Here is a 26,448-nt window from a genome sequence, read left to right as displayed (position 1 = left end):
TTACAAAAATATAATTACATTTTTTTACAATTCTTAAAAATTTGTCGATAAAATTCTTTATGAGAATTGAATTTTAAAAAACATTCAATTATTCCATAAATTTTTTTAAGTTAAAATTTAGATAATAATTGAATATTTAAAGCATTTTAGCGTGAATTTTTAGAAATAATTGAATTTTGTAAAGGTTTCAAATTAAAATCTCTGAAAATCTGAATTTTTCATATACTTTTAATTAACAATTCTGTAGAACTATTCTTTTTAAATTGTTAATTTCAATTCTGGTGAAATTAGTTAAATTTTAACGGAATTCTTCGAAAAAAACTGAATTATCTTGATAAATAACAGAATTCTTCCAGAAATTCAATTATTTTCAGGAACTTTAATACAAATTTTTTAAGGAATTCAATTACATTTTGATAAATAATAAAACTCATCGGAGAATTTCAATGATTTTTAATACAATTTTAATCAAATTTTTCGAAAAATGTAATTATTCTTAAAAAATTTATTAAACTTCGTTGAATTCAATTATTTAAAAATTTGTTTATAAAATTCTTTATGAGAATTCCATTTTAAGAAACATTAATTAATTTACATTAGTTTGTCTTAATTTAGAAACATTCAATTATTTAATAGATTTTTTATTTATATAATTAAATTCTCGTAGAATTTTCTATTAAAAATTAATTTAAAAATAAATTTCATTTAAAATTTAAGATAATAATTGAATATTAAAAGCATTATTGCGTGAATTTTGAAAAGGTTTCAAATAAAAACTTTGAAAATTTGAATTTTTCGTACTTTTAACTAAAATTCTGTAGAATTAATTTTTTTTGAAAAAGTTTAATGAAATTTTTTGAAGTTTTTATTTTCTAATATATTTGAAAAATTTCCAAATAGACGATATTTATCGTAAAATTGAATTGTAAACAAATGGATTTGAAAATTCCCAAAGAACTTGTTTAAAAATTATTAAAAATAATTGATTTGAAGAAGAATTTTGGGTAAAAAAATTCTAGAAAATAGTAATTGAATTTAGATGATGAAAATAATTTTGAAAAAGTTACACTAGTAATATTCTTTTAATAAAAAATAATTATTTTATCACTCGGTCGTTAAATACTTTTAATTAACAATTCTGTAGAATTTTTTTGAAAAAGTATAATTGAATTTTTTTTTTGAGATTATTTGAAATTTTTATTTTCTATTATATTTTTAATTGAAGAATTTTCAAATAATCAAAATTTCATAAAATTGAATTGTAAACAAATAGATTTGAAAATTCTCAAAGAACTTTTTCAAAAATTATTCAAAATAATTAAGATGAAAAAATCATTGAGTTTGGATTTTATTTTTATTCCTCATTCCCAACAAGAATAGATTCAAAACTTTCATCCTGCTTCTAAAAATTCCCTTCCATAAGAGATATTTTTAATTTTTCAGTTTTTCGAACAATTGTGATTTTGTTCAAAAAAAAAATTCGTTTCATAGATTATTTTGAGGTCGCAGGGCAAGGAGTCAATTAAAAGAATCGAGAATCGCTGATGTTCTCTAATTATGAAAAAAAGATATTTCTATCGTTAGGATGGGTCAGTGACAGAGATTAATTTTAAATATATAGGTAACGTGTTTCCTTGCACGCGTCTTTCTCGCGCAGCCGCTTTTTAAACGAATTACATAACTTTTAACTTGTGTCACATGATTCGGAACATCTCTCTCGCGTTTAGATATAAAATAGGTACATACTTATACAAAAATATCCCACGACTCTAGAAAAAAAAAATCTTTGAATTAAAAATTATTCAAAATTATTTTTTTAATCGCTTCACATCATAACTGGAACGAATAAAATTCCAATAAATTAAAAAAATTAGCAGGATAATATATTCGAAGCGTTCCTCAATTACAGAGATCAATAAGTTATTTTACTTCTCTTAATTATTAATTTAAATAAATTTTATTAATTTCGCTAATTATTTAAAATAACGTTACAGAAAGAAACTAAATTTTAATTATAGGAAGAAAATGGAAAATGCAATTTCTTTTTTAAAACATTGAAAATAATTCATAAATAGTATACTTTGAGTGATAAATTTTATAATTAGATAAAAATTACCTTCGAAACTGTCGCATTATAAAAAAAAATTAAAATAAATGATAATTACAGTAATTGAACTATCTTAGAATAAACTGATAATTTTTTTCATAATTTCCTTTATCTGATGTCGTGAAAAATAAAAATAGGATTATATAAGTGTCTTTAGGTCTTTTTTATAGTCGTAATACATCAATGTTTGCCATGCATCATTATTTCTCGTAAGGTATAATTAAGTTGTGTGAAAAACGTGTGTCTTTTATTATACACTCTTTCTTATACTCTGTTTATCAAACGGAATTTTTACGATTTACCTGTAGTTTATCTTTTCCCCGTTTCTTCCGATTTTAATTCATATTTATTTATTTATTTATTTTTCTTTTTAATTTTTATTCATTATTCATTAATTTTTGTAAAATTCTATTATTTTCCCAATTTTCAGTTAGAATTCTTCAAAAATACGATTATATTTCGAAAGAATTTTTAAAAGTATAGAAAAATAAAATTTCTTAAAATATAAAATTTATTTCAGTGAAATTAGAAAAAATTTGCAAATTATTTTTTAATTTTTTAAATTATTTTCGGAAATAAAGCTTAAAAAAAATTTTAATTACATTTTTTAGAAATTGCTGAATTAAATTATTCAAAAACTCAATAATTTTTGTTAAACAAATATTTAAAGACTTATTGATACTTACTTTTTCCACAGGAGAAAAATTGAAAAATTTGTCAGTAAATTAAAAATTTTGGTAGTAAATTGGAAATTTTGTGAATAAATTTGAAAATTTTGTGATTTAATTGTCAGTAAATTGAAATTTTTTAAACAAACAGAAATTTTTGGCAATAAATTGAAAATTTTATTAGTAAATTGAAAATTTTTGCAGTAAATTGGCAGTAAATTGAAAATTTTGTCAGTAAACAGAAATTTTTGTCAATAAATTGAAAAATTTGTCAGTAAATTAGAAATTTTGTCAGTAAATTGGAAATTTTGTGAAGAAATTGAAAATTTTGTCAGTAAATATTGTAATTTTTTAAGTAAACAGAAATTTTTCTCAATAAATTAAAAATTTTATTATAGTAAATTGAAAATTTTTCTAGTAAATTGTCAGTAAATTGAAAATTTTGTCAGTAAATAGAAATTTTTGGCAATAAATTGAAAATTTTATTAGTAATTTGATAAATTTGTCATTAAATTAAAAATTTTGTCAGTAAATTGGAAATTTTGTGAATAAATTGAAAATTTTGTCAGTAAATTGAATTGAATTATTTTTGTAAAATTCAATTAATATTTTCTAAATTTTTAGTTTCAGTTCTTCAAAAGTACAATTATATTTAAAAATAATAGTGAAAAAATAAAATTATTTAAAATATAAAATTTATTTTAATTGAATTTGACAAAATTTCCAATTGTTTCATTTTTTAAAATTATTTAGAATTTCCAAATTTTTTCAAATTTTAATAACTTTTGTAAAATAAATTTTTAAATACATTTTTTTATTTATTTATCCACATGAATTAAAATTTCAAAATACTTTCATTATAAAACCTTTTGAAATTTAATTGTATATAAAAATTGGAACTGCAATTCTTTCAAAATTCAATTATTTTTTTTCAGTTTTTTTGAATAAAATTATCCAAAACTTTAATAATAATTTTTTATAGAAAAATAATATCTCAATGATTTTTTAAAATAAACATTTAAATATTTTTATATTTTTCCAGCGTTAAAAATTTTTTATCTTTTAACTGATGCAACTACGAGAATTGAATTATTTAAATAGAACAATTATTGTAAAATTCAATTATTTTCTAAATTTTTAGTTCTAATTCTTCTAATACAATTATATTTTAAAAATATGAGCTGCAATTCTTTCAAAATATAATTACTTTTTTGGAATGTTTGAATAATATTATTCAAAAAATTTTAATTATCGAACGTGAATTTTTATTTTAGAAAATTAGTTGTACAAGTTTAATTTCAGAGAATTGGTTAAACAATTTTTATTTCAAAAGATTTTTATTTTTGAAAATTGATTATCTAATTTTTATTTTAGAATTATAATTATTATTCTAAATAATATATTTGTTGTGAAAAATTATTTTGACAAAAAGAATAATCATTGTTTCTATTTATTCATCAGGAGGAATTGAGGGGAAAAAAATCAACTTCATTCATCTTTAGTATTTTCGGAAAGATTATCCTCGACATATGAGTTTTAGAGGGAAGGTACCAAATTCGTTCTTCGCGGAATATTAAAGGGACAGTAAATTGAAATTGGCTCCGATCCAAAGCAAACAAGACAGTGTGCCTTCTATTTTCTGCGATGCGGTAGCTGCGTTTAGGCCGTGTTCAATCTCAGAATTTTCAGACTTGGAAGTCTTGTATCGTACTTCGTTCGATAAACTCTGAACAGGCGCCGGTTTTTTTTTTCTTTTCAAAATTCCACGTGTGACTCAGGAAAAATAGTCCAAAAAGAAAATAATATATTGTCACAGTGACACTTCTCTATTCTTCTTAAAGTGTGAATTCTGTGCATTTTGTTTCATTCTGTGCTGTGAAAAGGGAAATTTTCATAGAAAAATGAAAATGTTTGTTGAAAAACATTTTCTCTCTCCGGCTTTATTTTTTACTTGATGATGATAGTTTTTCGGAGAAAATTCTGATGCAGAGAAAATTTGTTAAGAAAAATGAAATAATTTCTGAATTAATGGTGATAGCGACGTAATTTTTGTAAAATTTGGATGAAAGTTATTTTTTCGATTTTTGTGGAACTTGATGAATAAGTTGGATATAAAATTTATTCCTGTAGTTTTCCCTAGAAAGATATGTCCCTCGGCGCGAGTCGAGTGGTGAAAAGGCCCAGAGGCCCGGCGAAGTATAAGGAATTTTACGAAAAGAGAGAAGCAATCCTTGGAAAGTGGCGTGATGGTATGGAAATTTGTTAATTAGCGTTTATTATATTCGCCGTTTTGTTACTTATCACTGAATGTGAAAATCGATACAATCGGTACTTAAGTTTTAGGCAAAATACTAAAATCTAAACACACAAAAATCTAAAAATACTAAAACCTAAAAACACAAAAATCTAAAAATACTAAAATTTTAAAACACCAAAATCTAAAAATACAGAAGATTAAAGTTTCAAGAATGAGTATTCTCTATATTGAATCATTTTATTTTTGAATGAATCTATTTTCTTTTGTAAATCGATTTTTCTATAAATTTCCTTCGACTCGAATTCAATATTTCTTGGAATATTTATTGCAACAGAAATTGTTTTTTGAATATTTTCGGTTCCCTGCTTTTTCAAGAAAAATAGAAATCAAAGTCTCTGTTTTATTTCTTCGTTATATTATTCCATATTTAATAATTTTTATACTTCATTTCTTCCAAATATTGAATTCAAAAAATAGACAAAACTTTTAAATTTATTTACAATTTTTGGCAAAAATTAAAACTTTTGTCAGTAAATTGAAATTTTTTTGCAATAAATTGAAAATTTTGGCAGGAAATTAAAAATATATTCTGAAAAAATTGAAAAATTTGGAAGTAGGGGAGAGTCTCCAGTTGTGAGACGGGTTTCATTTTTGACCCGTAAATTGTAAACGGGCAAACGAAATTGTAAATAAAATATACCGTTCGAAAGGTAACAGAAATACACAACTTTTATTAAAAGAAAGTATAGTGTTTCGATGAACTCAAAAAATTTTACGATACATTTTCCGAGCACATCGCTTTTTTCAAAAAAAAAAAATGTCTCCAGTTGTGAGACACTCATTAAAAATTGCTAAAATTTAATAAGTTTGACATAAAACGTTATGTTTAGTAGAAATAATTAAATATATTAATAATATATATTATTATATACTAAATAATAATATTTATTCGCCAAAATATGACTATCAAATAAACACAATTTAATAGCTTCAACAAGAGCATTAAAATTGATTTCTTCTGAATCAATTGACTTTTTTCCACTTGACATGCCCAAAAATACTAGAAAAAAGAATCAAAACAACATTTAAATAGTATGCCTGCAAAGTAGTATTTTTTATGCTGCCCAGATGGGTGTTGACACCGTCTCACAACTGGTGATATGCTGTGTCTCACACCCAGAAATTGGCGCTATTTTGAAAAAGGAAAATTAAATTATTTTCAACCGTAGATTGGAACAATGCAATGTTGCATCACAAAATATAAGGAAAACACTAAAAGAAAATGCATTACATTTACCTTTTTCAATTAATTAAATTGCAAAAAAAGTACTTTGCATTTATTGAAAAAACGCTTTTTAGTCGATTATCACACACAGTGTTGGTATTTAACAAAAACAGTTTATATATCCGCCTCGGTGTACACGAAATAGTTGGCTCATATAAAAAGAAATGTTTTTATATAAACCAATCGGCTTTTTAATATTGCATGTTAAAAAAAATTGACTGTCTCACAACTGGAGGTGTCTCACAACTGGAGACTCTCCCCTAAATTGAAAATTTTGTCAATAAATTGAAAATTTTATTAGTAAATTGAAAAAATATTATGAAAAAATTAAAAACTTTGTCAGTAAAATGAAAATATATTCTAACAAAATTAAAAATATTTCAGTAAATTGAAAATTTTTGCAGTATGGAAATTTAAAAATTTGACAGTAAATTAAAAAATATGGCAGTAAATTGAAAATTTTATCAGTAAATTGAAAATTTTGTCAGTAAGTTGAAAACTTTTGCAGTAAATTGAAAAATTTTTCAGTAAATTGATTATTTTGTCATTAAATGGAAAAATTTGTTAGTAAATTGAATACTTTGTCATTAAATTAAAGATTTTGTGAGTAAATTAAAAAATATGGCAGTAAATTTAAAATTTTATCAGAAAATTGAAAATTTTTCAGTAAGTTGGAAATTTTGGCAGTTAATTTGAAAAATTTGTCAGTAAATTGAATATTTTGTCATTCAATTAAAGATTTTGTCTGGAAATTGAAAATTTTGCAATAAATTGAAATTTTTGTCAATTAATTGAAAATTTTATTAGTATGTAAATTGAAAATATATTCTGACAAAACAAAAAATTTTAGCAGTAAATTGAAAATATATTCTTACAAAATTAAAAATTTTGGCTGTAAATTGAAAAATTTTGTCAGTAAACAGAAACTTTTGTCAATGAATTGAAAATTTTATTAATAAATTGAAAAAGTCAGTAAATTAAAAATTTTGTCAGTAAATTGAAATTTTTTAAGTAAACAGAAATTTTTCGCAATAAATTGAAAATTTTATTAGTAAATTGAAAATTTTTCCAGTAAATTGAATATTTTGTCATTCAATTAAAGATTTTGGCTGGAAATTGAAAATTTTGCAATAAATTGAAATTTTTGGCAATTAATTGAAAATTTTATTAGTAAATTGAAAATATATTCTGACAAAACAAAAAATTTTGGCAGTAAATTGAAAATATATTCTAACAAAATTAAAAATTTTGGCAGTAAATTGATAATTTTGTCAGTAAATTAAAAAATTTGTCAGTAAATTAAAAATTTAGTGAGTAAATTGAAAATTTTGTCAGGAATTGAAAAATTTTTCAGTAAATTGAATATTTTGACATTAAATTAAAGATTTTTACTGTAAATTGAAAATTTTGACAATTAATTGAAAATTTTATCAGTAAATTCAAAAATTTTGCAGTAAACTGTCAATTTTTTCAGTGAATTTATTTATTTATTTATTTGAATTGAAAAGATTTTCTGCCAAAAATTTCATAAGTAAATAAAAAAAATTATAAATTTTGTCAAAAAAAAAGTTTTTCTTACGAAAAAATATTGTATTTTTCCCATTGATTTGTCAATGAAAAATCTTTCCTGAAAAATATGTCAAATTTCCTACAGACAAGGTTGAAAACAACACAAGATTCCAAGATTTTTGTCTGGTGATTGCTTTTTCTTATTTTCTCGCGATAAATAGTTTTGAAGCTAATGTTAATAAATTCTGTGGATTTTGCAGGGAATTTTTTCCTTTCTCATGAGTTCGTTTACCTTAAAGAAAAAAATTATTGAACCGAATTCTTCGCTCGATAGTGATTGAGAACAGTTTGAAAAGTACCGGGTGGATGTACTAGAGACGAAAATACTATTTCTATTTTGGTATTCATGCAATGTCATTGTGGAGTAGATGCAGTTCTTATTTCCCAATTGTTCAAAAATTCCCTTTCTTTTTTTAAGGAATTTTATTCCTAAATATTTGAAATAAAAATGGTAAATTTTGGTCAATATGCTTTTTTCTTTACTTACAAATGAAACAAATAAAATTAAATAAAATAAAATACAAAACATGAAATAAAATAAAATGCAAATGACATCTAAATGGTAAATTTAGAAATACCTAGTGAAATTAAAATAAGGAATTAATTTTACCAATTTTATTATTTTTCAATAAATAAAAACTATTTTGAAAAGTAAGAAAATTGAGAAATAATTAAAAACTATTTTAAAAAGTAAGAAAATTGAGAAATAAGTAAAAACTATTTTGAAAAGTAAGAAAACTGAGAAATAATTAATTTTTTCAATTTCATTACTTTTCAAAAATAATTAAAAAAACTACTTTGCAAAATAACATAATCGAAAAATAATTTTTTCAATTTTGTTATTTTTAAATTAAAAAAAACAGCAAAGTAATTAAAGAATAATTTTTTCTTTTTTTTAAATTGAAAATGTGAATTCTATTGGAATATTTAGGTGAATACAATAAATGTAAGAAAGAAGCTGGAGGATAGTTTCATTAGCAGAATAGATTTTTATTGACTGTATTAGTTAACAATTCAACGTTAACTACAGTTTACAGAGTTTCATTTATAAAAGATCTTTTCAAATAATATCTTCTTTGTGTATTTTTGTTTCAAAAGTTGACCAGTTTTCAATATTGGAAATCAATATAGATGGATGAGAAAAAATAGAAATATTTATTTTAGAATTTATAGAAAAATTTTGTTAATATTTTTTTTTCTTCAATAGTAATAATTTGCTTTTAAGTACATTATCAGGATTATTTTTTTCGTTTTCTATTGTCTTTGCTTATCAGACGGATGTTTGTTATTTTCAAGTTTTTTTTTTCTTCTTTTTGTATTACCGACGGCTTTTCAATTTAACCGACGACCTCATAACCAGATAACAACTTCGTAGTTCCCTATCTCATTCGAATGTGGCAGCACAAGTTCGTTTTTCTATTTAAAATAAAAATTTAGTTTTAAAAATAAATTTGAAATTAAAAAAAAAAATTAAAATTTAATTTTTAATTTATTTTTTTTTTAACATTTATTTTTTGTTATGTTCATTTTATGTATTTTTTTATTTATTTTATTATTATTTATTTCGGTAATTCATTTAACTATTTGCTCATTTTTTGTTTTAATTTTAACAAATTTCAATATTAATGTTTATTTTGTTTTTGTTATTATTTTTATTATTTAATTTTTTATTAATTATTTAGTCAATATTTATATGGACTCACAAAAATAAAAAAATGCCCCTTGGTACAAATAGTATTTAAAATAAAAAATTTTCTAGAAAGACAATAATAAGAGATAATTATTATTATACAGGAAATTAAATTTCATATATATGAACATTTTATTTCGGTTGTAAATTCGATTAGGTGTTAATAAATAAATTATCTATACTCTGTTGAGACTGAAAATTATACTAAAAAGTTGACAATTGTAATTTTATTAAATTATATAATTACAATGATTGTTTATCTGGTTTTAGTAATTAATTTTTTATCAGATTGGAAAAAATAGAATGAGACATTGTTTTTATAATTGTTACAGAGGTGTGCAGCGGAGGGGAATTACCAGAAGTAGAAATAATCAGTTTACTTGAAGAACAAATACCGAGGTATCGTTTAAGGGCAGACGCACTTACTCAGTTTCAAGGTAAATTGTCTATTACTTTTTTAAGCTACTAATTTTAAAAAGTTAATTTTAATTCAATTTAATTGCAAAAAGGATACTAGACCTTATTCGGTTAAAATTTATTTTAAGCTTAAAATTTTTGGCTCAGAGATTAAAAATTAAAAAATTTCCGAAGCACAATTTGTACAAAATACAAAAATATTTGTAAGAATAAAAATATTTAGAAAAATAAAGAAAGTATAAATATTTTTGAAAAATTAAATAAACAATACAAAATTCTTACAAGGAAGAAATTTTTTTTATTTAGACGAAAATTTAGTCGAAAATTCTGATTCTTAAAAAATTACAACCGGTTCTTTGATCGAGAGATCAATTATTATTAATGAATTTTTATTTTCAGGTTACGAGAACGCTGATTGGTTCGTTCCGGCTCCTGCTTTACGATTAGAGGACGTGGATTTGAAATTATCACCGGAGCAAATCCGAGAGACACTTAATTATTTTAGTGAGTACTTTTTTTCATTTATATAAAAAGTTACAAATTTTTCGTCTCGTTTCGAAGTAGTTAAGGATCTTTTTCTGCAAATTAGCACAAAAGGATGTGCTAATTTTTTCGAAAAATTATAATTAAGAATTAGAATTCTTATATTTAAAGAGTTAAACTCCAAATTACAACTTTAAGTTTTCCAACTTTGCAAGTGAAAGAGAAATCTTATTTTCGGAATAGTAGAATTAGAAACATAAAGGGAAAATTATTCCCAAAATGTCCCCTTTTCGAGAAAGATGTGCAATCTTTTTTTTTAAATCAAAGTTGAACATTTTTATTGTGAAGAAAAGAGTCATTAAATTTTAGATGAATATTAAAAACTTTTTTATGACTTCAAGTGAAACGTCAGAACGTGAATCATTTCTGAATAGTAAAAATTATCTTTTATTTATAATATCGTAGAATTTTCAAATTCAGGATTTATAGAAAAATTCAGGTTTCGTATTCATCTACTAAAACCTACCTACAAAAATATTGAAGTGAATTTCTGGGAAGAATTTTATTATATTTATGAAAATAATTGAATTCGTTCGAAGAATTAATTAAAATTTTAAAAAAAATTAATCCTTTCGTGAAATTTTATTTAAAAAAATTTTTATTAAAATTATACTAAAATTATTTGAATTCCATAGAAGAATATTATTTATAAAAATAATTGAATTTTTGAGAAGAATTTTATAAAAATTTTGGAAAATTGTAACTAAATTTTTCTGAAGAATTTTTTTGCATTTTTTAAAATAATTTAATTCATTCAAGAAATTTTATTAAAAATGAAAATAATATTGAATTTCTCAAAATAATTTTATTATTTATTAAAATAATTGAATTCTTTCAAAGGATTTATTAAAATTTTAAGGAATAATTGAATTCTTTCGAAAAATTTTATTCAAAATTTAAAAAATATAATTGAATCCTTTCGTGAAATTTAATTTTAATTGTATTAATTTAATTCCATAGAAGAATTTTATTATTTATAAAAAAAATAATTTAATTCTTGTGAAGAATTTTACTATATTTATTAAAATAATTGAATTCTTACGAAGGATTTATTAAAATTTTAGAAAATAATTGAATTCTTCTGAAAAATTTTATTATTTGTGAAGATAATTGAATTCGTTCGAAGAATTAATTAAAATTTTAGAAAATAATTGAATCCTTTCGTACAATTTTATTAAAATTATACTGAAATTAATTGAATTTTTGAGAAGAATTTTATTCAAATGTTTGAAAATCGTTAATAAATTTTTATGAAGAATTTCTTGGAATTTTTTTAAATAATTAAAATTTTTCGAAGGATTTATTAAAATTGTAAGGAATAATTGAATTCTTTTGAAAAATTGTATTCAAAAATTAAAAAATATAATTGAATCCTTTCGTGAAATTTATTTAAAATCGTACTGAAAATAATTAAATTCCATAGAAGAATTCTATTATTTATTAAAAAAAATAATTTAATTCTTGGAAATAATTTTACTATTTATTAAAATAATTTAATTCTTACGAAAGATTTATTAAAATTTTAGAAAATAATTTAATTCTTTAGAAAAATTTTTAAAAAATAATTGAATCCTTTGTGTAATTTTATTAAAATTGCATTGAAAATAATTGAATGCTTCCAAAGAATGTTATTATTTATTAAAATAATTGGAATCTTGCGAAGAATTTTATTCAAATTTTCGAAAATAATAAACAATAATTTGTAATTAATTATGTACCTAATAAATGAATTTTTTAATTTAAAATCTGAAATTATTCAAAGAGAATAATTAGTAATATTTAATAATTTATGAACCAAGACAACCGAGTGATGAAATAAAATTTTTTTTATATTTACAGATAGATTTTGATAAATACTGATAGACTTGAAATTTTTTCAAACAAATTTCTTTTTCTTAGAGAAAAAAATACAATTTTTACGTATTGCATTTTTTCATTTCCGTTTAAAATATAGGGAAAATGGATTTTTTTATATTGACTACTCGCTGAAAGTATTACATAATTATAATTAATTAATGAAACTAAAAGTAATCAAAAGGAAGTGCACTGTCACTGAAGGAAAGGAAACGCATCCCTTTTAGCTTAAGGCCACTTGTGGCTAATTTCTAATTCCATTATTGTGATCCCATTGTTATTATTTCGTGTGGTATTACTTCCTCTTAAGGAATATCAACTGTAATCTTCTTCTTTTTCTTCTTTTTTCCAACTTCTACGATTAAGTACATGCGAAACGCATTCCTTGTAAACAAGGCCGTGTAAAACTGCTCATTTAACACTCGAACTCACTTTATCCTCAAATGAAATTGTACCTCTCGTAATAGTTTAACATTCGTCACTTTAGTTGGTTTTAATTTTTCCATTTTTCCTCATTATTTATTCTTTATTTCCGAGAATGGCTTTTAGAAAAATTCTGTTTTGAAATTTAATATATTCTACATTAGAAAGACAATATTTTATATATGAAATTTCTATTTCATTTCTCGTTTGTTTTCTAGAATTGTTTTTTTTAATAAGGGCATGTTAATTGTAGGTGTGTTCGCTAATAAGGTGCGGTCACAATCCCACGAATTTATTTATAAAGACTTGTTGCGTGAAAACGGAACAAAAAAATCCACATTTTTGTCTCGGTTTATAAAATTAGTGTCTTTTTTTTAATATTAAAAATAAAAAGTTAATTTTCGATGTCTATTTGGAATTTTTTTTCGAAATTTCAATTAACACGAATTTAATTATCTCGAGTAATTAATTAATTGGATCAAGTGATAGGCGGTTATCTCGAAAAATCTCAATCTTCAAAATAATTAAAAAGAATTAAATTATAAATTCGTCTCGTAAAAAAATTAAGTCATTGAAGAATTAGAGGATTTTATTCTTTTCGAACTTTGAATTAAATGTAAATTTCGTTTATTTATTTTGCATTGAAAACTAATTATTAAGGTAAAGCAGAAGATTATTTAATGTCAAGTATACCATTTAAATTTTCGTTCTATTTTAGGAACAATTATCGACCGACATTCCTCACGAAATTGGTTCGAATATAATTTACCTAGTTCTAAACGTTAATTCACGAAATGTCACATTTTGTGAATTTTTCTTTCTTGTAAATTTTTTTTCCTAACTTTTTCTGAATAACAAAATATTATTCGTTTTTTAAATTTCACTTTTGGTGTTTATCAACGTGTGTATACTTCTTTTAAGTTGTCTGTACTTTTTGAAATATTGCGTTCTATTTTTAAAAAGCAGTATACACCGGAAGTGATCTCTCTTAAACTTTTGCACTTAAATTCTTTTATACTGTGAAGCGCTTAAAATTCTGTGCATAAAATGTTCGAGAAAAATGGTTTTTACAATTATTTTTATTTTTTGCTAAAAAAATTTTATCCATTGCAAAAAAAATGAAATTTTTCTTATTTTTTTAAACGTCAAAAGTTTTAAAATAAATATTCATGAAATTCAAATTTCAAAAATACAATAAAGAGGTACAGTTGCAATTTTTAAAAATAATTAATTATTTTATGAATTCTTTATTTTTGTATTTAAATAATTGAATTCTCGTAGTTGAATTTTGATAAAAATTTATTTAAAACGGAATTTTAATTAAAATGTTAGAAAATAATTAGAGAAAGTAGGAATTTTTAGAAATAATTAAATTTCAAAAAGTTTTTTTTTAACTCTAAGCTTAAAAGTTTTGAATAATATTATTCAAAAATTCTAAAAAATACTTAAATTTGGGAAGAATTGCATTTCAAATTTTTAAAAATAATTATATTTCAAAAGGTTTTACAATGAAAGTATTTTGAAATTTTAATTCGTGAGAAAAAATAAATAACAATATGTATTAAAATGTCTATTTTACCAAAATTATTGAAGTTTGAAAAGTTTAATTTGAAAATTACGAAAAAATTAGGTTTTTGCAAAATTGCAATTAAAATTTTTTGAAGATAGTTGAATTTTCTAAAATAATTTTAAAAAATTGCAACAATTGGAAATTTTGTAAAATTTCATTATAATAAACTTTATATTTAAAAGAATTTTATTTTTCACTTTTAAAAATTATTTTTAACTATTATTGTATTTTTGAAGAATTGGAACCAAAAATTTAGAAAATAATTGAATTTTACAAAAATTATTCTATTTAAATAATTCAATTCTCGTAGTTGAATTCTAATAGGAATTGATTTCAAAAAAATTCGGTTAAAATTTTAAAAAATAATTAACGTTTAAAATACGTTTAACTTGAATTGTTTGAAAATTTTAATCGATGTAAAAGTATAAAAATATTTAAATGTTTATTTTAAAAAATTATTAATTGTGTATTTTTTGCTATAATATCATTAGTTTTAATTTTTAAATAATTTTATTCAAATATACTAAAAAAATAATTGAATTTTGGAAGAATTGCAGTTACAATTTTTAGAAATAATTAAATTTCAAAAGATTTTTGATTGAAATTATTTGAAATTTTAATTTTTGTAGAAAAATAAATAACAATAAGTTTTTAAATATTTGTTTAACAAAAATTAATGAATTTGTCAATAATTTAATTTAGAAATTTCTAAAAAAATTTGTTTTTTGAAAAAATGTAATTAAAATTTTTAGAAGTAGAATTTCCGGAAATAATTTTAAAAAATGGAAATAATTAGAAATTTTGTTTAATTCTATTAAAATAAATTATAATTTTAATTTTTTTTAAAGAATTTTATTTTTTCACTTTTAAAAATTATTTTTAAATATAATTGTGGTTTTGAAGAATTGTAACTAAAAATTTAAAAAATAATTGAATTTTACAAAAATTATTCTATTTAAATAGTTCAATTCTCGTAATTTAATTTCTGATAGCAATTGATTTGAAACAAATTCCAGTTAATATTTTAAAAATAATTGAATATTTAAGCGTTATAACAGGAATTTTAAGAAATAATTAAATTGTCCTCACGATTTTTAACTTGAATTCTTTAAAATTTTTAATTGATGTAAAAGTATAAAAATATTTAAAAATTTATTTTAAAAAGTTATTAATATATATTATTTTTCTATAAAAATTATGAAAGTTTGAAATAATTTGATTCAACAGATCTAAAAAAAATAATTGAATTTTGGAAGAATTGCAGTTCAAATTTTTATAAATAATTCAATTTTAAAACGTTAATTTGCAATTATTTGAAATTTTAATTCCTGAGGAGAAATAAGTAACAATAAGTTTTTAAATATTTGCTTAACAATAATTATTGATCGTTGACTTCATTGTTTTAATAATTAAAAATTTATTGAATTTTTGAGTAGGTAGTTTAATTTAGAAATTCCGAAAAAATTTGTTTTTTGAAAAAATGTAATTAAAATTTTTTGAAGAAAATTAAATTATTTAATTAAAAATATCTTACATTCAAGTTGTAACTAGAACTATTTTGACAATTTTTTCACGAGCCTTTCAATTATTTCTGAATTTTTTTTTAATTTAAAGAAAAACTGTTCGAAAAATTATATTTTTTAAAAAATAAAGAATTTTCATTACATTTCAAGAAGAAAATTTTTTAACTCTCAAATTTTACGAGCTTTTATTTCTTCTAGTTAGAATTAAAAGAGAAAAGAATGGAATAAATTATTTTCACATTTCGAAATAATAAATATTAGATAAAATAATTCTGAAATTTGAAAAAAAAATTGAATAAAAAATTCGCTCTTTTAGAATTTAAATAACAATTTAAATTTTAAAACTAGAATTAAAATAGAAAGGAATAGAAGAAATTAGTTTTACAAATATTATTATTCCAGGGAGAAAATATTAATCAAATTAATGATCTCGTTAAAATTGAAATAACTCAACATTTTGCGAGTGATGAAAAAATTCATTTAAATAGAAAGTAGGATTATTTTTGTTTTAAATTGTAACTCTTATCACGTTCGAAGGTGGAAGGTGTAATAAAATAAATGGTCATCTTGAAAATTACGAGAGTATTTAAAATGTTTTCTTTTTTATTGAAATAATAATTCGTATCTGTTTATGTAATTCAACGAACGGTGAACAATTAAATAGTTTATTTAGAGAAAGCACGATATATAAAAACAAAACTAGACTGTGGCTTGGAAAATTTATATACATACACAAGTATTTATTTAATAGAATGAAATAATCAGGATTTATTCTTTGGAACAAGTGGGACAAGGTTGTTGATTCTTCCAATTGTTCACTTTGGCAGAAAATTCTTTATATAATTTGTTAATTGTCGATAATTAGCATTAGATAAATATTGAATTATTGATTCGAGAGAAGAGAAAAAAATTTTTGATGAACAAATTCACTTTTCTTAGATTCTTGTATTTCTTTTGTATTTGAGTTGGAATCCGGATGGACAAAAGAATTCTTCAAAATGCAAAATTTTTGAACTTCTTTATTGAAAGTTTATAAAGCAAAAGTAGTTTCAGTTGCAACGTTGTATTTTCTGTACTAGGATTGTAATTTTGATTCTTTTTTCTTTATAAATTTCCAAGAAGTTTAAACTTGTAATTCAATTGAATTACTATAATACAATTTCGATATAGTTATTTATTCAGATATTCGTGACGAAGAAGCGATGCAGTTATGTCGTAACAATCAAGTAAGGACACTAAAAATTACTGTTATGTATATATTGTACCAGTAGTTGACATTTTGTCTGATTACGTATAACTTTTTATTTCAATTTATAGTTTACAGTGGCCTTTCCACTATATATTTTTTGTTTATATAACATAATGGGGTTTCTGATAATATTCGAAATACCATTTTCTATATTTGAAAAAGTTCCATTTTTAGCAAAGAAAAATTTTTTTCTGAAGTTTGCATTTTTGTAAAAGTTTTTCTTTTTTCTACAAAGGCATTTCTTACAAAAACTTGTACAATTTTTGTAGGAAATGATTTTTTTTAGATATTTGCTTTGAATTATTCACTTTTGTTTATGTGATGACACAATAACAAAACAATGCATTTAAAAGACGATAAAATTACATTATTTGCCAAATTCTTATAATACCGAAATGGCTTAAAATTCTCTTGTAATCTCCCAACAATAATAAATCATCAATCAATTATTCGGTGTTGATAAAATATTGTTTACTCATTTTTTTGGTTTTTCTTTTCATTCTTTTCTTCGCCGTTCGATATCGATCAATGCGATTAAATTTGTTTTTGGTACTTCAGATTTTTTAGAATTTGTAGTTGGACAGGAAATTTTAGGTAATTCAGGGGAAAGTTAGGGAAAGTGGAATTGGTCAGGGAAATCAGGAAAAAGTCAGGGATTTTTATTGAAAGTACTGGAAAAAATTAAAATTTTCAAATTCATAAGAAAATTCTGAATTTTTGTGTATTTTTTGTTTGCCTCATAAACTATGAACGCAAATTTCAATTATTTTCTTAAATAACAACATTCATTACAGAAATTCAATTATTTTCAAAAGTAATAAAATTCTTCATAGAAATTCAATTATTTTCAAAAATTTTAACGAATATGTCGTCAAGAATTCAATTTTCTTTATAAATAGTAAAAATTTTCACAAAAATTCAATTGTTTTCATAAATAACAATTTTCATCACAAAAATTCAATTATTTTCAAAAAGTAATAAAATTCTTCGTAAAAAATCAATTATTTTCAAAGACTTTAACAAACATCTCGTCAAGAATTCAATTTTCTTTAGAAATAAAAAAAATTTTCCACCAAAAATTCAATTATTTCCATTTAAACAATATTCATCACAAGAATTCAATTATTTTCAAAAAGTAATAAAATTCTTCATAGAAATCCAATTAATTTAAAATAGTTTAACGAATATCTCAACAAGAATTGAATTTTATTTATAAATAGCAAACTTTTTCACAAAAAATTCAATTGTTTTCAAAGTTTAAATAAAATTCTTTGCAAAATTTCAATTATTTTCAAAAGTTTCTCGCAATTCAATGATTTTCAATATTTACTACTTTCATAAAATTTTATCACAAAATTTAATTATTGAAAAAAATTTTATGATACAATTCTATGAAAACATTCAATTATTTTCATAAATAATAAAATTTCAAATATAATAAAAATTCAATTATTTTCATCGCAGAATTTCAAATATTTTTCATACAATTTTAAATAAATTCCTCGAAAAATGCAATTATTCTTAAAAATTGTATTAAAACTCGACAAAAGAATTCCATTTTAAGAAATATTCGATTATTCAATAAAATAATAAAATTTGTTGAAATAAATCAATTATTTTCATGAATAATTTTTAATTCGTCGTAGAAAATTAATTATTTTCAAAAATTTGTAAGTTTAATTCTGCAAAAGAATTCAATTATCTTGAAAATCAACAAAATTCTTCCCATAAAATCAATTATTTTAAGGAATTTGAATAGAATTCTTTTCCAAAATTCAATTATTTTGATCAATATCAAAATTTATCTCAAGAATTCAATTCTTTTGGAAAGTAATAAAATACTTTGCAGAAATTAAATTATTATTTTCAAAATTTTTGAGAAATTATCGTCAAGAATTAAGTTATTTTTATAAATGAGAAGCGAAATTCTTCTCAAGAAGTTAATTATTTTCAAAAATTTTAAAATAATTCTTGGCAAAAATTCAATTATTATAAAACAAAATTTAATAAAATTTTTCACACAAATGCAATTATTTTCCAAAATTTTAATTAATCTTTCGAAACAATTCAATTATCTCTTCATAAATAATAACATTCTTCGGAAGAATTCAATTATTTTTATAAATATTAAAATTCTTTGCAGGAATTCAATTATTTTTAAAAATATTCGAAAGAATTCAATTATTTTTTTAAATTTTGATAATAATCTTCGAATCAATTCAATTATTTCTTAAAATTTTAATAAATATGTTTCGAAAGAATTCAGTTATTTTCAATACAATTTTAATAAAATATCTTAAATGAATTAAATTATTTTAAAAATATTAAAGAAATTCTTCGTAAGAATTTATTTAGGATTTTCAAATATTTTAATAAATATTCTTCGCAAGAATTCAATTAGTTTCATAAACAATATTCTTCAATTGAATTTAATTATTATCAGTATAATTTTAATAAAATTTTACTAAAGAATTCAATTATTTTTTTAAATTTTTGGAAAGAATTAAATTAATTCTTTAAATTTTGACAAAAGTCTTCGAAAGAATTCAATTATTTTAATAAATAATAAGATTCATCTGAGGAATTCAATTATTTTCAATACAATTTTAAAGAAAATTTCTTTAATGAATTGAAATATTTTAAAAACTTCAAAGAAATTCTTCGTAAGAAATTATTTAGGATTTTCAAATATTTTAATAAATATTCTTCGCAAGAATTCAATTATTTTCATAAACAATATTCTTCGATGGAATTGAATTATTATCAGTACAATTTTAATAAAATTTCACAAACAGATTCAATTATTTTCAAAAAATTAAATAAAATGTTTGGTAAGATTATTTATTTCTGTATTTAAATAATTGAATTCTCGTAGAATGTTGTAATAAAAATTTATTTCATAATGAATTTCAGTTAAAATTTTAGATAATAATTGAATATTAAAAGCGTTATTGCGTGAATTTTTAGAAATAATTGAATTTTGAAAAGGTTTCAAATAAAAACTTTGAAAATTTGAATTTTTCGTACTTTTAACTAAAATTCTGTATAGAATTAATTTTTTTTTATAGTTTAATGCAATTTTTTTAAAAATTATTTAAAGTTTTCTATTTTCTAATTATTTTATTGAAAAATTCCCTAATAATCGAAATTTATGGTAAAATTGAATTGTAAACAAATGGATTTGAAAATTCCCAAAGAACTTTTATTAAAAATAATTGATTTGAAGAAGAATTTTAGTAAAAAATTTTAGAAAATAGTAATAATTGATTTTAAATTATGGAAATAATTTCGAAGATGTTAGAATAACAATATTTTTATATAAAATAATAATTTTATCACTGGGTTATTTTTAATTATTATAAGAACCAGGGACTCTTTCCAACACAAATGAACACAAATATCAAGTTTGTGTTGTGATCAGAACACAACACAATTCAAAAAATTGAAATGTGTTGTGTTCAGAACACAAACAGATTTCAATAATAAATTGAACTCGCCACATGTGTTTTTTCGAACACAAACACATTTCAAAATTTGAATTGTGTTGTGTTTTGAACACAACAAAATTTTAATATTCAAATTGAGTTGTGTTCTGAACACAACACAAACTCAGCACAAACATTTGGTAACTGTCCCTGATATTAAGAACATGTTTTATAATGTTCTATAATGTTCTGTTTTATAATAATTCAACAACCTTATAGGTTGTTGAATTTCAAAAAGGTTTGAATTTGAATCTTTTGAAGAATTTTAATTCCTATGGAAAAATAATAATTAAATACTTATTTAAAAATTTAGTTATTGATGTTTTCGAATAATTTGACTTTTGAAGAAATTTTTAAATAAATGCAATAGAAATTTTTTTGAGCATCTAATCATTTTTAGAGTGAATCAGAATATTCTTTAGGGACTTAAGGGTCAGGGAAAAAGTTAAAATTCTTTCTGAAAATCAGGGAAAAACAAAATTAAGTTTTTGTGGCAATTCTGTTGGAGTGCTTCTGGTACAACGACAATATTTTGGACCAAAAATATACCAACTAGTCGTTTAATTATCGGAGTAACGACAATATTTTGGACCAAAAATATACCAACTAGTCATTTAATTATCAGAGTAACGACAACAGAGAATGTTCTTTTTTTCCCTTAATGTTTCGTAATAAAATTGAATAAAATTCAAAAGTACTGAAGAAGTAGTTGAAAATAAATGAAGTAAAAATGTAAATGTCGTTGTCTCGCATGATTCCACCGGTTATCCGTAATGTGGCGCTTCTGTTCGACGAGGAAAAGTTCATATACAAGAATGGCAGAGGGAGACCGGCTAGAAAATTGAACGGCAGTTACGTTCATGCCTTCGTGTTGGGCTATGCCTTCGATCGTGACAATGTGTTGTTGCCTCCGTGAACGTCATTATAAATTGTCTTGATCACGTGCCAATGAGTGTGCAAGAATTTTCAGAAAGGAATTTCTATAAAAAGTGCCTGTGAGTGATTAAGAAAAAAATTAAAAGAAAATTGCAATTTTTAATGTACCCAAAGATAACAGAATTTTGAGATAACAAAAGCTTTTTTGGAATCCATAACTGCTCCACTACGCATACACACTGCATTTCTAACAGAATCCCCATGGACCATTCTCATTTTCCCTCTCTCTTGCTTCTTCTCTCAATTTTGTTTGAAGAAGACGAATCTTCTTTTTCTCTCAGTGCCCTTGGTTGGAGAATTCTTTTAAATGGTTGTAGTTGAACAAACCCAACGTTGTCAAGTACATGAGGCGCATTCCTTGAATATATTCCAGACGCAAAGATTGATCTCTCTCGCAGCTTACGTACATTCGGAGCACGAATTTTATAACATAACCTATCCGAAAAATATCGGATTAGATAATTTTTCAGGGTGTAATCGATTTTCTTGTCTGGAAAGTACTGATGAATGGACTATTATTAGTAATACAGACTTTGGATAGTACGAATTTTTATACTCTTTTCGACTTTCTTTTAAAAAGTGCGACTTTTGTTTCAAATTATTGCAACAAAATGGGTAAAATTTTTGTTGTACGAAATTCAAAGTACTTCAATTTTTATAGTGCAGAATCTACATAGTCAAATGTTTCAAAATTTATTTTTGAATATTCTAAGAAATATGAAAGTGCGATTCCAGCAGATTGTTAAATGTTTTCGGAGCAGCTCATAGAATTACTTGAAAAGTAATATTAATTTTCCACATTTATTTGAATCAAATTTCAGAAAATCAACTTTTTGGACCAAAACAATTGTTTATTTATACAAAATACAATGATTGCTCAAAATTGTTTGAATACAAAATACAACAAATGCTCAAAATTGTTTGAATAAAAAATACAAGAATTGCTCAAAATTGTTTAATTGCTCATGTCTTTTAAATGATTGAAGATAAACCAGTTTTGTTTTTTGCATTCAATTCAGAAAATGAATCACTTCAAGTAAGTAATAAACTTATTTACAATATTTTGTTAACTAACAATTTTGAGTAATTTTGTTGAATTTTGTAAACAAACAATTGTTTTGGCTCAAAAAGTTTTGAAATGATTAAACAATCCTTTTGGTTAAAACTATACGAATAAATGTAATATTGATGTTAATTTTTAAATTTGCAGTGACTGCTCCGAAAATATTTGATAATCTACTGGAATCGTACAGAATTAAAAAGTATTTAAATAATTAAAATTGTATAAAAATTTTTAGGAAAATAATTTATTTTTTTCATGTTATTGGAACCTTTAACATTCTAGTATCATTTAAAGTAAAAAAGATTAATTAAAACAAACACTTTCGGGTAATAAACAATATTTTTTTAATATTTAAATTTTCTCCAACGTTTCGAAATCGTAAAGATTTCTTCTTGAGTCGAAAATTAAAATTACAGATGTCAAAATAATAATAATAATAATAATAATAATAATAATAATAATAATAATAATAATAATAATAATAATAATAATAATAACAATAATAATAATAATAATAAAAATTTAAGAATTTTATTAGAATTTTTAAAAATTAAATTTTTGAAAAATTTTAATTGCGAATTTTTAAAATAATTAAATTGAGCAATTCCACGCCAAGTGATCATAAGAATTTTCGATGATTTTAGCAATATTAAAAATACTTTCAGAATTTGTTCCTTTTTATACATGGAATAAAAGTGTATAAAAGTTTTTTCAAAATTTTCAAAATTTTTTGAGTTACCTCTTACTCAAAATTTTGGTCGGTTTTTCAAAAAAGGCACATAACTTTTTTTCTTGTTAACCGATTAAGATAATTTTTTTTGGAAAATACTCATAATAAGAAGTACTTTAAAGAAAAAAATAAAAATTTAAAAAAAAAATTTTTTTTGCCCGAAAAAAATTTCAAAAAATTTTTTGAATTAAAATTTTGAAAAAAATATATCTTCGATTTGAAATTTTTTTTTTGGTAAATATTGTCAATAAAGTAAAGAATACTTCCTGTAAATTTAATTATGGGACAACAATAACTTTACGAGAAAAAAAATAAAGTGTCCAGCGCGGCGTGCTGGGACTTGTGCATGTATTCACTTATGGCGGCGCAAGTTTCGTTTCAAATCACTCTACAGGTCACAATTCTTTACCAAAACGCTTTTTCTTTTTTTCTAAATCTTCGTAATTAAATTCTCTATCGATCTCTCGAGCCTTATTTTTGAATTTTTGTTTTTAAACATTTTTTAAATAACAATAAGTATTAAAATAATCAAAAAATCGTAAAATATATTTTCCTTAGTTTTATTGATTAAAAAAACTATTTAAAAAACCTATTAAAATAATGTTTGATTGATAAAAAATAAAAAATTATTTAGTTAAAAATTGTTATACAATAAAAAGTTATTATTTTGTTATAAACGGTACTTAGGGTTAAAAATTTATATTTTTTCTGAATTGTGCAATTTTTCGTGAGTAATACATCTACTGATGATAAAAAAACAATTATTTATTAAAACATTGTTTAAACAATTAATTGTTACTATTTTTTACATAAAATATTTATACTTAGGGTAAGAAATTTATATTTGTTTCTTATGTAATTTTTTAAATTTTTTCATAATTTTTATTTGGGTTAGAAATTTCTAATTTTTTCTAAACAATTAATTGAAAAGTTGAAAACTATAAACTGTTTAAACAAGGGTTAAATAATTAATTTTTAGTTTTTCTTTTATACTTGAATACTTTACTTATGAAAAATTGCACAATTCAGAAAAAATATAAATTTTTAACCCTAAGTACCGTTTATAACAAAATAATAACTTTTTATTGTATAACAATTTTTAACTAAATAATTTTTTATTTTTTATCAATCAAACATTATTTTAATAGGTTTTTTAAATAGTTTTTTTAATCAATAAAACTAAGGAAAATATATTTTACGATTTTTTGATTATTTTAATACTTATTGTTATTTAAAAAATGTTTAAAAACAAAAATTCAAAAATAAGGCTCGAGAGATCGATAGAGAATTTAATTACGAAGATTTAGAAAAAAAGAAAAAGCGTTTTGGTAAAGAATTGTGACCTGTAGAGTGATTTGAAACGAAACTTGCGCCGCCATAAGTGAATACATGCACAAGTCCCAGCACGCCGCGCTGGACACTTTATTTTTTTTCTCGTAAAGTTATTGTTGTCCCATAATTAAATTTACAGGAAGTATTCTTTACTTTATTGACAATATTTACCAAAAAAAAAATTTCAAATCGAAGATATATTTTTTTCAAAATTTTAATTCAAAAAATTTTTTGAAATTTTTTTCGGGCAAAAAAAATTTTTTTTTTAAATTTTTATTTTTTTCTTTAAAGTACTTCTTATTATGAGTATTTTCCAAAAAAAATTATCTTAATCGGTTAACAAGAAAAAAAGTTATGTGCCTTTTTTGAAAAACCGACCAAAATTTTGAGTAAGAGGTAACTCAAAAAATTTTGAAAATTTTGAAAAAACTTTTATACACTTTTATTCCATGTATAAAAAGGAACAAATTCTGAAAGTATTTTTAATATTGCTAAAATCATCGAAAATTCTTATGATCACTTGGCGTGGAATTGCTCAATTACCTACTTAACAAACATTTTAATGAAAAATAAAAATGAAAATAAATAATCAAAGTTTATTGAAAATTTTTGTTATTAAAATGCAATTTTTGGAATTTTTTCATTATAATTTTTTTAAATTCAATTATTTTAAAATTAACAATTTAATAATCAAATTTTGAAAAATTTTAATTTAAAAATTTTTAAATAATTGAATTAATAAAAATTTTAATGAAAAATAAAAATGAAAATAATACATTTTTATTAAGAATTTTTTTTATAAAATGTAACTCTTAGAATGTTTTCATTATAAATTTTTTTAAATTCAATTAATTTAAAATTAACAATTTATTAGGTATTCAAATTTTGAAAAATTTTAATTGCAAACTTTTAAATAATTGAATTAATAAAAATTTTAATTAAAAATCAAAACGAAAATAAATAATCAAAGTTCATTGAAAATTTTTGTTATTAAAATGTAATTCTTGGAATTTTTTCATTATAATTTTTTTAAATTCAATTATTCTAAAATTAATAATTTAATAATTAAGTTTTGAAAAATTTTAATTGCAAAATTTTAAATAATTGAATTAATAAAAATTTTAATAAAAAATAAAAATGAAAATAAATAATCAAAGTTTATTGAGAATTTTTTTTTATTAAAATGTAATTCTTAGAATGTTTCATTATAATTTTTTTTAAATTTAATTATTTTAAAATTAACAATTTAATAATCAAATTTTTAAAAATTTTAATTGCAAAATTTTAAATAATTGAATTAATAAAAATTTTAATAAAAAATAAAAATGAAAATAAATAATCAAAGTTTATTGAGAATTTCTTTTTATTAAAATGTAATTCTTAGAATTTTTTCATTATAATTTTTTTTGAATTCAATTATTTTAAAATTAATAGTTAAATAATAATTTATTAAAATTTTAAATTATAAATTAATTAAAAGTTTTCAATTACATATTTTAAAAATTTGAATATCTGCAAATCTGCATATCTGAAATTTTGTTTTAAAATTAATTTTTTACAATTTATTAAAATTTTATAGAGAACAATTATTTTCAAAATTTTTAATTAAAATTCTTGAAAAAATTGTTAAGTTTTTTAAATTATACAAAAGTTATTTTCAGAAATTCAAAGTTTTAATTAAAAAAAAATAAAAATAATTGACGATTTAGAAGAAAATCCAAGGCCTCACTAATAAATAATAAAAAAT

The 26,448-nt window shown here is 21.2% G+C and overlaps 1 protein-coding gene across 5 annotated transcripts in view; it reads left to right on the top strand.

The window, feature by feature from the left end:
- Positions 1-26,448, top strand: part of LOC122498050 (trafficking kinesin-binding protein milt) — an 83,182-nt gene that overhangs the window by 11,946 nt on the left and 44,788 nt on the right. For 2 of the 5 annotated variants that reach the window (XM_043605569.1, XM_043605567.1), the window contains exon 1: positions 21,481-21,635. Coding sequence is in view for 1 of the 5 variants with exons in the window: in XM_043605570.1 (XP_043461505.1) it covers positions 9,909-10,013; positions 10,393-10,497 (210 nt within the window). In the remaining 4 variants the exon portion in view is untranslated. Of the gene's footprint in view, positions 1-9,908; positions 10,014-10,392; positions 10,498-21,478; positions 21,636-26,448 lie in introns of those variants that run through there. The other 3 variants (XM_043605570.1, XM_043605568.1, XM_043605571.1) reach the window with 3 other exon arrangements.

This window comes from Leptopilina heterotoma, unplaced genomic scaffold (genome assembly GCF_015476425.1).
Source record: "Leptopilina heterotoma isolate Lh14 unplaced genomic scaffold, ASM1547642v1 Lhet_141, whole genome shotgun sequence".
NCBI lineage: Eukaryota > Metazoa > Arthropoda > Insecta > Hymenoptera > Figitidae > Leptopilina > Leptopilina heterotoma.
The sequence above is the reverse complement of the archived record's forward strand: the minus strand, read 5'-3'. Positions and strand labels throughout refer to the sequence as shown.